Here is a 12969-nt window from a genome sequence, read left to right on the forward strand (position 1 = left end):
ATACAACCTTAAGAACTTCTTTTGCCTTTTCTTTGCCCAAAGAAAAAGGTTCAAATGGATAAATACCCATTTCCATTATTTTATGGTATATCACCTTCGGGGAGCTATTTCTATAAGAGTCTTTGTTGTTCAGTCGTTCAGTCGTGTCCGACTCTTCGTGACTCCATGGACCATAGCACGCCAGGCCTTCCTGTCCTGCGCTCTCTCCCGGAGTGTGCTCAAGTTCATATTCATTGCATCGGTGATGCTATCTAGCCATCTCATCCTCTGCCGACCCCTTCTCCTTTTGCCTTCAGTCTTTCCCAGCATCAGGGTCTTTTCCAGAGAGTTTTCTCTTCACATTAGGTGGCCAAAATATTTGAGCTTCAGCTTCAGTATCTGTCCTTCCAATGAGCACTCAGGGTTGATTTCCTTTAGTATGGACTGATTTGACCACCTTGCAGTCCAGGGGACTCGTAAGAGTCTTCTCCAGCACCACAGTTCGAACGCATCAATTCTTCGGCGCTCAGCCTTCCTTATAGTCCAGCTCTCACAGCCATACATTACTACTGGGAAAACCATAGCTTTGATTAGATGGACCTTTGTCGGCAAGGTGATGTCTCTGCTTCTTACTATGCTGTCTAGGTTGGCCATAGCATTCCTCCCAAGGAGCAAGCGTCTTTTAATTTCATGGCTACAGTCACTGTCTGCGGTGATCTTGGAGCCCAAGAAAGTAAAATCTGTCACTGCTTCCATTTCTTCCCCTTCTACATGCCAGGAAGCGATGGGGCCAGATGCCATGATCTTCGTTTTTTTAATGTTGAGTTTCAAACCAGCTTTTGCACTCTCCTCTTTCACCCTCAACAAGAGGCTCTTGAGATCCTCTTCGCTTTCTGCCATTAGGGTGGTATCGTCTGCATATCGGAGGTTGTTGATAATTCTCCCAGCAATCTTAATTCCGACCTCTGATTCATCCAACCCGGCATTTCTCATGTTGTACTCTGCATATAAGTTAAATAAGCAGGGTGACAATATGCAGCCTTGTCGTACTTCTTTCCCAATTTTGAACCAATCGGTTGTTCCATGTCTGGTTCTTACTGTTGCTTCTTGACCCTCGTACAGGTTTCTCAGGAGACAGGTAAGGTGGTCTGGTACGCCCATCTCTTTCAGAATTTGCCACAGTTTGTTGTGATCCGCACAATCAAAGGCTTTAGCGTAGTCAATGAAGCAGAAATAGACGTTTTTCTGGAATTCTCCTGCTTTCTCCATGATCCAGCGAATGTTGGCGATTTGATCTCTAGTTCCTCTGCCTCTTCGAAACCCAGCTTGTACTTCCGGTAGTTCTCGGTTCGCATACTGCTGAAGCCTAGCTTGTAGGATTCTGAGCATCACCTTGCTGGCATGTGAAATGAGCGCAATGGTGCGGTAGTTTGAACACTCTTTGGCGTTGCCCTTCTTTGGAATTGGAATGTAAACTGACCTTTTCCAGTCTTGCGGCCATTGTTGAGTGTTCCAAATTTGTTGGCATATTGAATGCAGCGCTTTAACAGCATCATCTTTTAGGATTTTAAATAGCTCAGCTGGAAGACTGTCATCTCCGCTAGCTTTGTTGTTACTAATGCTTCCTAAGGCCCACTTGACTTCACTTTCTAGGATGTCCGGCTCAAGTTCAGTGACCACACTATCATGGCTATCAGGGACATTAAGATCTTTCCTGTATAGTTCTTCTGTGTATTCTTTCCACCTCTTCTTAATCTCATCTGCTTCTGTTAGGTCCCTGCCTTCTTTGTCCTTTATCATGCCCGTCTTTGCACAAAACGTTCCCTTGAGATCTCCGATTTTCTTGAAGAGATCTCTAGTCTTTCCCATTCTGTTGTTTTCCTCGATTTCTTTGCATTGTCCATTTAAGAAGGCCTTCTTGTCTCTCCTTGCTATTCTCTGGAACTCTGCATTCAGTTGGATATATCTTCCCCTTTCTCCCTTGCTTTTCGCTTCCCTTCTTTCCTCAGCTACTTGTAAAGCCTCATCAGACAGCCACTTGGCTTTCTTGCATTTCTTTTTCTTTGGGATGGATTGAGTTGCTGCCTCCTGAACAATGTTATGGACCTCCGTCCATAGTTCCTCAGGCACTCTGTCTAACAGGTCTAATCCCTGAAATCTATTCCTCACCTCCACTGTGTATTCATCAGGGATATGATTGAGGTCATACCTGAATGGTTTAGTGGTTTTCCCTACATTCTTCAATTTAAGCCGAAATTTTGCAACAAGAAGCTCATGATCTGAGCCACAGTCAGCTCCAGGTCTTGTTTTTACTGTCTGTATAGAGCTTCTCCATCTTTGGCTGCAAAGGACATAATCAATCTGATTTCGATATTGACCATCTGGTGATGTCCATGTGTAGAGTCGTCTCTTGTGCTGTTGGAAAAGAGTGTTTGCTGTTGGAAAAGAGTGTTTGCTATGATCAGCGTGTTCTCTTGGCAAAACTCTATTAGCCTTTGTCCTGCTTCATTTTGTACACCAAGGCCATGCTTGCCTGTTATCCCGGTGATTTCTTGACTTCCTACTTTAGCATTCCAATCCCCTATGATGAAGAGGACATCTTTTTTTGGTGTTAGTTCTAGAAGGTGTTGTAGGTCTTCATAGAACCGATCAACCTCAGCTTCTTCGGCCTCAGGGCATAGACTTGAATTACTGTGATGTTGAATGGTTTGCCTTGGATTCGTACTGAGATCATTCTATCGTTTTTAAGATTGTACCCCAGTACTGCTTTTCCCACCCTTTTGTTGACTATGAGTGCTACTCCATTTCTTCTAAGGGATTCTTGCCCACAATAGTAGATATGATGGTCACCTGAATTAAATTCGCCCATGCCTGTCCATTTGAGTTCGCTGATTCCCAAGATGTCGATGTTCAATCTTGCCATCTCACGTTTGACCACCTCCAGCTTACCTTGATGTACTCTGCATATAAATTAAATAAGCAGGGCGACAATATACAGCCTTGTCGTACTCCTTTCCCAGTTTGGAACCAATCGGTTGTTCCATGTCCGGTTCTTACTGTTGCTTCTTGACCCTCGTACAGGTTTCTCAGGAGACAGGTAAGGTGGTCTGGTACTCCCATCTCTTTAAGAATTTGCCACAGTTTGTTGTGATCCACACAATCAAAGGCTTTAGCATAGTCAGTGAAGCAGACAATGAAGTAACATTTCCTTGTTACTTCTCCTGTATTGGGTAGAGGGAACCAATTAGGCGTATTTGGTGTCTCTTTAACCCAGAGAGTAAAAGGGTATGAAGCTTGGTGTGTCAATGAGGAAGGTATAACCTGGGGCAGGAATGTCACAAGTTGTGGTAATGGTGGGATATAAATAAAGTCATTTGAAATAAAGGGGCTTTATTTAATCAAAAACCACTGAATTACACAGAGACAAATACTTACGTAGTCGGGAGGTGGCAGGAAAGTACACTAGTGTTACAACATATCTATCCTAAACCTATCTCAAGAAAACCGAAGTAGTAACATTGTTTGGGTGAGGAAATCTCTGGGCAAAATTGAGTTTTTAAGCATGAAAAAGGAAGGACTCTTGGAGAGGTGTAAGAGTCTGAATCTCCCTTATAAGGGGAAGTCAGTAGATGAATTAAAATTGATGTTAATAAATCACCTCAGAGGCAGAGGTGCTGGAAAGGCTGAGGTAAATCCTCTAAGACATGCACATATAGAAATGTTGTCTCAGTACTTGGAATTTAAAAGACAGAAGCTGAGGGCAGAGATGTAACTGAGGGAGAGAGAGATTGAACATAAGGAAAGTGATAGAGAAATTGAATTGGAAAAATAAAACAGAAAGAGAGAGAAAAAGACAGAGCTAGAGAGGCTGAATTTGAGAAATTAAAACAGAAAAAGGCAGAGTTAACACAGAAAAAGAGAGAGATACAACAGAAAGAGAGAGGGAGAGAGAGAGGTGGAATTAGAAAAAATAAAGTACCAAAAAGAAATTGACATGGAAAAGATTAAATTGGAAAAAGATAATATGTTGAGGGACGATAAAAGGCCCACTGAGGAGGAAACCAGACCTCCTAAATTATCCCCTAAGGATTCCACCCCATATGTGGTTGGGGAAGATCCACAAGTGTTTTTCAACACATTTGAAAAAGCTCCTTAGTTAATAAAGCAACTCCAAATAACTATATGCGCTCCAAATGATGATATGAGATTTATTTCTAGTTTGATCAAAGGAGAATTGTCTGAGGCATTTAATAGCTTTCCTGTGGATAAGGTAGTGGAATTTGAAACCTTTAAGGCTGCTGTATATCAACAGTTTAGATATGGGTCAGAATTTTTCAGAAAGAGGTTTAGGAACACTACAGTAGCATTATATAAGTCCTATAAGCTTACTGATTACCTTGAGAAATGGATCAGTAGTGCTAATGTTAAATCCAAAGAAGATCTGAGAGATATTATGATCTTTGGTCAATTCATACACCTGTTACCTCAAGATTTAGAAAACCCGGTTACCCTCTCCCCAGTGCAATTGAAGACAATGTGTGATTTACTTTCAAGAAGATATGTTTATCAGGCATTTCCAGCTCATTCCGCTAACCAAGCCATGTGAGATGTGTGTGTTATTCACACATCCCCAAGTGCAATGCAGGGAATGAGCGGAGATTAAAAAAAAAAGTCATCCCAAAAGCAATTCCCCACCTTTCTCTCCTGACTCCTGTGATGAGTAAGTGCAATTGAGGACAATGTTGCCCAGAGTGGCTGGGTGACCAGCCAGATGGGCGATTAATAAATAAAATTTTAATTGAATAAATAAATGTGATTTACTTCCAAGTAGACATGTTTATCCAGAGTTTTCAGTTCATACCTTGAGGCAAGGAAATAATGATAAAGAAGAGAAGGGGGGTGTTTCCACCAGCAATTTACTCTGAGCTGGCTGCATGTTGAGGTCGTTAGGGATATATTGTAGAGGGTCAGACTAAGTAGCCTCATGTCCTTGCTGAGCTACTACAGTATGACATTGTGGCCACCCAGCAGCCACCCTGGAGCTTATCAGAGAAAACCAGGATTTCCTGGGACTGCTTAGAATACTAAGGGTCTCCTCAGTTGTAGTTGCTGTGCGTCCCAATCCCCACATTTACCTCAGGTATGCTAGACCTGCCCAGGGGTGTGCCTTTCACCATGACCGGTCAAGGGTGTTTCCTGTGTGTTTCCCATCCCTGCACAAACCCATTAGTGTCTCCTTGGAAGCAACTCCCATTGTGCTGAATGAGGCTTGCCTTTGAATGCCCACATCAGTACTTACACAGATCCCCCTCAATTGACATGGTATAGTTTAAAGCCCAGTTCCCTAAGTGCAGTAAAGCCCGATCTCGAGGCTCCGATTGTCCTTTGTTTGGCTTATTGCCTAAGGAAGTAACTACTTCGACCCTTCATTACAGAGATCCTGCGGGTTCAAATGGGGGCTGGTTTCCCGTCTTTGTATTCTCACCCACCCTTCCCAGCACAAGCATATGTGTGTCTACTCAGAAGTAACTCCCATTGTGCTCAATGAGGCTCGCTCCTGAAATGCAGCTGCATCTGGACTTTCAGGGAAAAGGAGAAAGGGGGGAGGGGGGAAGCCTCTCTTATTGGTTGATCAGCCCCTGCCAATCAGATGACCTTCACTCCAACCCCCAGTAGGAAGCATGTTTTGTGAAGCGATTTTTACTGGTGCAGAGAATCTGCTTATGGAGCCCTGCATGGACCAAAGCACAGCAAAGCTGATTCCATTTAGAAAACCCAGTACTCCTCCATTCCCTTCTCCTTCCATGGTCATGGAAACACGACCTTGGAAAACTTGTGGGTTTTTTCCAAAGGCAGGGGGAGGGGGAAGCAGCTTTGCATTCATTCTTTAGTTCACTGGGCAAAGCTGTTGCTGTTTTACCATAGAGGGTGGACCTGATCAGGAAGGGGTTAACTCCTCCTCTCCTCCCTTTGGTGAAGTCAACTTTCTGTTCCTCCTTGCAGCACCACTCCCCCAGTGAGTGTGAAAGCCACACCTCTTCCTGTACCATAAGCTTAGGGTGCACTGGGTTTCAAAACGCAGGGAAACCACCTTAAAGTGAAAATCCATCACAAAATGACTTTGCAAAAATGCATTTTTTATGGCATGAAAACACAGGATTTATGCAGATTGGGGGTTACGTCATATGCCCATGTGTGAGGTGGAGTAGTAGTACCAGAGTAAATCCCCTGTGAAGATCCAGCCCAGGTCCCACAGAGTACTTTTCAGCTAGGTGTGAGAACACTGTGCAGTGGTCAAGAACAGACTGACCCGTTCTAAAACCAGAATGTTCTGTACCCAATATATTCGACCAACCAAGACATAAGCTTTTTTAACAGGTGGTGCTGCATAGATTTTCCCAACAACTGATAATAAACTAATTAGGCAATAGTTAGATGGATCAGAGTGTGCTCCTTTTTTAAATATAGGAACAAACATAGCTCTATTCCACAAACATGGAATAATCCCAGAACAATTAATAAATGTGAACTAAGTCACAAGCACTGGTGCCCACCAGCTTATATTAGATGTTATTAACTCATCAGGGATGTAGTCAGGGTCAGGTGCTTTCTTAACAAGAGAATCGATTCCTCTACTTCCTTAACAGAAACTGGCTACCAAGCTGGTAATTTGTTAGAATACTTTGGTGCCTTAACCACCATGGAATTTGATGGATCATTATATATAGTATAAAAATGGATTTCTTAAACTTTAGTTGGGATGTTATATACTGGACTTTCTGCATAATTACCCAAAGCTCCTGACACAATTCTCCAAAAACTTCAGCTATCATGAGAAAGAGAAGCATTCAGAAGTAAAACCCATGTATCTTTTACAGCTTGCCCTTAACTGATTTCTGAGAGAAACACAATTTTCATAGAACCATTTCTCATGCTTATATTCACTTGAATTTTGACATCTATAGCTTAATCCAGACTGATAATTTCTCCAAAATAAATTTGGAGTCCTCATAGGTAGATACCACTTCAAGTTCATTCTTGGCATTAAGGATTGCTGATTGAATATTTAATCCCTCCTAAGAGTTAAAAATATCTATTAAGAAATAGTACCTCCTAAATACTTTCATTTCACCCTTTGGTTATTTATAGAAATATTCTATATGAGAATTTGAGATTTAAGTCTCCTCCCATCAAATTTCAGTGCAGATGAGATGGCTTTTGTGCCATCTCATCTGCATGCTGTAAAATATGACTGGTGTTTATTGTTCTTTAATTGCTTTTCCCAACAATTTTCCCCAAAGTAGCTTACTCTAAAACATGTAGGGCTGACCCCAAACATGGTCCCCTTTGTATAAAACATTTTGCTCACCCCATTTTGGCAACATTTAGGGGAATACAACAAGTGTAAAAATGTGGGCACCCCTTGAAGTGCAAACTGCATTTTTACCAAATTGATCCATGAGCAGCACAATTTTCCTCCACTCATGATAAGAGAGGAAGATAATCATACTGCACATATTGCTGTGTGTTGCTCACTTTAAAGTGGCTCTTACAGACACTTTAAATAAGGCCATCTGTAGTATAATAATTAGCACAATCCTCCCTGTCTTGGCAAATGGTTTGCCTCGAGGATGAGGCATTGCAATTTTACTGTGACAGATGCAATCCTGTTTGTATTTAGATATTTAAAAAAAAGTCCTACAACCCCCAGCATTAATCTGTCAATGAAGCATAGATAAGGATGGCCTTTGACAAACTTCTCTCAAAAGAAATATACCAACAAAAATGCACTCAAAACCAGGCCCAGCTCTTGGGTACAGTCTTCCTCTGCTCCCAAACCTCCTCCTGTTGTATCTACGTCTGCTTAGACAGGTTTATGGGGGGGGGGGGTGTCCACCTACCTGTGTAACCTTCTTCTGGCCAGATCTTAGGGCAGCCTTCTAGAATAACACAGCCACCTGCTCTCTACTCCTGATCTTCACCAGCCATGAATAGTTATCCCACAGAGAAGGAATGGCTTCATATTCATGCCTCAGCTATTCACTTTTGCCTCAGCTTTCTCCTAGTCCTTCTGTAACACCACACACCAGCCAGCTGACCTCCTCCCTCTCAGATTACCCCTCAGACTGTCAAACTCAGTGTTTTCCTTCTCAAAAATATTATTGAAACCACAGAATATGGAGGACTAGGTGTCCTCTCACTCTAGTTAGCTGTACTCCATGGTTTTACAACCCAATGATGTTTTCCTCAAAAGAGAAACCATAGAGCACGAGAGGCTAGAATGGCAAAAGATTATCTAACTCTACATACTCTGTAGTTTCCCCCTCAATCATTTTGAAAGGAAAACTACAGAGTTTGGTAAGCTAGAGTGGCAAAAAGTCTGTTTCAGGCCCAAAATAAAAAAGGGACAATGGGAGAGGTGTAGGGAGGGGAATTTGGGAGTTGGTGGCAAGAGTACGTGTGGCCTGCCCAATCCTGATGTAAAGGATAACAGGTTTCACATAATAGTATTTATCCTCTCTAGCCTTTCGCCTTGTTTGTTCGTGCTTTTACATTGTGGTTATGGTGTAGTCCTTTTTATAAGTGGGCCTGTCAGCAGAGGAACTTGTTTGTGCTTAGTTGTAGTTTTTCCGTTTGACTTCAAGATTGTAGTGGGATGCAGACCACAAAGTATTTTTTTAGTGGGAAGGTTTTGCTGTAGGTTTCAGGACAACAGCAAATGAGGTGACAGAAGGAAGCTAAACTCTAACATTGCCGGTGATTTTCAGTGGAGTTATTGCATTTTCTACTTAGTGAAATTGGCACAGCCCAGAGGCAGAGCTGTTCTGATCTGCGGCCAACACCCTTTCACCTGCAGTCTGCAAACTGTCACGGGGATGAGAAGATACTGTTGCAGTGCAGTTACCAAGAGATGTTCAGAACCTGCATAAAGGGAACTGCAGCAGCAAACTGTGTCCCACCTCCAGGTAAACTTGAAAATAAACACACCCAGGTTACGATTCTAGCCTTCAACAAATGGCAAGCAAGAGACAATCATTTTTAAAAGAGCTGAAAAAGGCATGCTTCTTTTACCCTACTCCTTTTCAGTAGCGTAGTGGCAAATTCAGAAGTGCAGGGCCTCTTCGTCACAGCCGGGCCCCCTCACAGCCACACCCCCTTCTAAAATTGTACAACCTTGTAAGACATACAGCCTTCAACTGGGATCCAAAAACAGTGCAGCTGAGAGTGAGGCAGGGGTATTTCAATTGTACATCAGATAAAAAAAATGCAGGGATGTTAACATCTTTTTCACCCACACCCTCATTCAAACATAAACATTTTAGGTTTTCAAAATATGATACTCTACGGAAGCATCACCATGGACAGATCCCTTCTCATTTAAACAGCCCCATTGTACATTCCCTTAGTGCCCCAATATTACCCATTAGCCTTCCCTAAGCTCCTTCGTTATATCTCTCCCATCCGCAACAGAAACGTCCACACACCCAGCTGGATTGAACCCCCGCTTCTTTCTCCCCTCCCCCCAACTGATTTTTTCATGTTTCCCTTCCCTCCACCGGGGTTTGTTTGCCCAGGTACATGCCAACCTTGTGTCAAAATCTGTAGCTGACAGAGCAGGTTGCATTTGGCAATTTTGCTTACTGTAGAAATTAATGTTCAAGAATTAACAGTGCAATCCAGTGGGTGTTTATTTCGAATTAAATTTACAGAGGTCTTGGGAAGGCAGCTAAGGCTGCAGTCCTATGCACACTTACCTGGGAGAAAGCCCAATTGGCAATTGAACATAGTGGGACTGACTTCTGAGTAAACACACATAGAATTGTGTGATAAATCCTAAAAACTGGCACAAACCAACTCTTACAAAGACTATTAATAATTCAGTGCCTGAACAAGACATCATCTTGCTTCTCATTTGCACCACCCATCTGCCTCCCTCTTTTTCATGTTCATCACGATGTGAAAGAAACTTTTCCATTAAATTTCTCCACCCACCCACCCCCGCACTGTAAAGCACAAAAAAGCACCAATCCTAAACACGCTTACTGAGGGAGCTGGTGTACTGCTGTGGCCCTGTTCTCCTTTCCTGCCCTGAGATTGTGGGAGTGGGCTAGGATGGTGCTCTAGCTGGCTCTGGCTGCTGGTACTAGGTACTGCTGGTACTCCGAGCGAAAGAAGTCGGGCTGCAAGAGAGGGTAAATTAACCCTTTGCTGGGCGAGGCTGCTCCCCCCACCCCCATGCTCCTGCTGCCGCAGTGGCCAGCAGCAGCCCTGAACGGGTGGCTGGTACTGCAGGATGACGAGGGCAGCGCTGGGTGCGCAGGCACGGAGCGGGAACGGGTGGAAAAGCCAAAAGCTGAGGAGGCGAGGGGAGGAGGCTGCAGAGCTCCCTCAGGCTCCCTCTCTCGCCCCTTTGTCTGGCCAGCTCTGCGTGGTAGATGAGAGGCAGCCATCAGCCGCCCGCACTCCCTTCCTCTGCTCCCCCACCCCACCAGACTGTGCCCCAGCTGGGGGCTGGCTTCAATGAAAGTGCAGGAGCGAAGCCCCGGCACAACCTGCCACCACTACACCCCTGATCCTTTTGGTGAAATATATTCTTGAAGTACTATAAAAATCTGCAGAATCTATTAACCAAAGACAGCAGTGGGATGAGACTGCTCATGATGGCAACATCTACTTCATGCCACTTTAAATTCTCTGAAAAACCTATCTCCAGTCTTACTTGCAGTGTAGTCACTAGCGGCCTAAAAACGTGTGATGGGGCCAACCACATTTGTTATTCACAGATTGCTCCATTCATGTATAAAGGAGGGGTGAAGGGTGATCTAGTTTTAAAATCTAAAAGTATATACATACAGTGCAGATGAGAGGAACTAAACTGACCTCCACATCATCTCCCTGTGCTCCATCACTTCAGGCCCTCTAGTCTAGCCTGGCTCTGATACAGGAAGTGGGCTGGGGGGAAACTTCCTAGGGCAATGGAATGCAGGGAAGTAAGGCAGAGGAGAGTTCAGCTCCCCCACTTACACATCCTTTTTGATGCAAAAATCAGGCCGTCACCTATCATTTTATACTTGAAAGGTACAGACACATTAATAAACCAATGCAGCTGTCCCTGCCATGTCTCATATGACCCTGAATATTCAGCAAATGTGGCCCAGTGAATTGTTTTAGTTTCTCATCTTGGGAGATCTGGGTTCAGATTTCACCTCCACCATGAGTAAATGGCTTTGGGTTTCACTATTCTAGCTTGTAAAATGTGAAAAACTGACTTACTTTATAGGCATGTTATAAAGATGAATGCAGCCCTCTGCCCCCAAACCTGAGGGTGACAACTCTCTCTGAGTTAAGCCCTGGCATTCCTTTTGTTTCAAAAATAAGCCAGGTAGCTTGGCTTACTTCAGTGTGAGGTAACAAATGCTGGGTGCCAGGGTCTCTGACCCACTGTATGTATCGCATTTCCTTAGGACTTAAATAGAGAAATGGTCTCTCTCTCATTGACAAACTACACATTATGTTATTCATGCATTTTAAAAGAATGCTTAAACTAATCACTTTTATTTTGAAGGAAATGCAGCTGTGTGGGCCCCTGATCTGGAATATGCGCTCAATCCATAGGGGGGCGGGGGCTGCAACAGTTTCCCACGAAATTATGCATGTATGGAAGGAAAGTTCACATGAAAATTTTAAAGATGAGTAAGTCAATGTGATGTGTGAGGGTTTTTTAAAGTGAGTTCTTTACAGTGACAAGGAAATGAAAGAATAAGAATGGTAAAGGCAGAACTGAAGTATCCCAGCATATGTCCTCCTCTACTGCTAGTTGCCCCCAAAGGTGCTGTTTGCAGTAAACATCTCTTCCAGGGGCAAATAGCAACTGTGTGTGTGTGAATAAAAGTATGGATGATGTAATATAGTTTAGTCCAGTGCCATGAGAGTTACAATCAGTGTTTAATGCATAGGAGTGGTAGTCAGGAGTGGGAAGCAGTCCATTTGGAAGAAACAATCCATGCTTTGCTTTGATGATGGATATGGATGTGTCCCACTGCCCCTATGGTTGCATCACTAGATTTGTCTAGAGTAGAGGCCTTGAAGGCACAAGGTGTGTGTTGGCAGAAAATAAGGGGGAACCCACTGCGGTGGCTGAAAGGATTGTTGTTCTTAGCCTTCAGGACTGTGTTTGATTGGGGGCAGGGGCTTGGTCTCACCCTTTCCAAAGAGCAGGTTTAGGATCTCCACTTTGACTGTTGGGGGGTGAAACAACCTTTGAGGGTCGAGTGGAAGTCTACCATGATGGCCACTGGGGTACCATCTGCGATGACCAATGGGATGATAAGGATGCTGAGGTGGTTTGCAGACAACTGGGCTTCAGTTAATCTGCCACCTCTCTTCTTTGCATGGGGACATTTATAAATACAAAAACTGCCATACTGGATCACAATTAAAACTAATGCTGTGTCTCCTGTACTACCATAAAAGGACTGTATCAGCATTCACAGGACATATGTTTGTTTTCTCCCAAGTGGAACCGCAAAGGCTGTATTGGGCTCACTTTGGGCAGGGCTCAGGTTCAATCCTCCTTGATGAAGTGGAGTGCTCAGGCAATGAGTTTTTACTGGACCAGTGCAAAAAGAATAACTGGGGAGAGCACAATTGTGGCCACATTGAAGATGTAGGCGTAACCTGCGACCTCTTTGCTGGTATGGATCCCTTTAGCATGTCTCCAGTAAACTTACAGCCTCATTGTAGGCAGACCCTAATGAGCCACTTCTCTTGGGCCTAGTTTTCACTGAGATGGTAAACTTCTACTGTACCATGTCAGACTGCAGGTAGATCTTCACATGATGGAATCCAGATTCCTTGCATATATAAAACTAGCATGCCAAGGAGAAAGGCTGTAGCCTAGCCTTCTCCCAATCATGCCTGTGTTCTATGTACAGAGATGTATTCATTTTCTAGGAAGATGAATTCAATCATGTGAGCACCCCCATCTGC

General features: G+C 43.6%; 1 protein-coding gene across 1 annotated transcript in view; it reads left to right on the forward strand.

The window, feature by feature from the left end:
- LOC146350540 (neurotrypsin-like) overlaps positions 1–12969 on the forward strand; it is a 99013-nt gene that overhangs the window by 19245 nt on the left and 66799 nt on the right. The window contains 3 exon segments of the mRNA XM_084845584.1: positions 8773–8945; positions 12199–12345; positions 12498–12674. Of these exon segments, the coding sequence (XP_084701710.1) occupies positions 8773–8945; positions 12199–12345; positions 12498–12674 (497 nt within the window).

This window comes from Heloderma suspectum, chromosome 3, assembly GCF_057233095.1.
Source record: "Heloderma suspectum isolate Gila_16-S chromosome 3, 16-S_ref, whole genome shotgun sequence".
NCBI lineage: Eukaryota > Metazoa > Chordata > Lepidosauria > Squamata > Helodermatidae > Heloderma > Heloderma suspectum.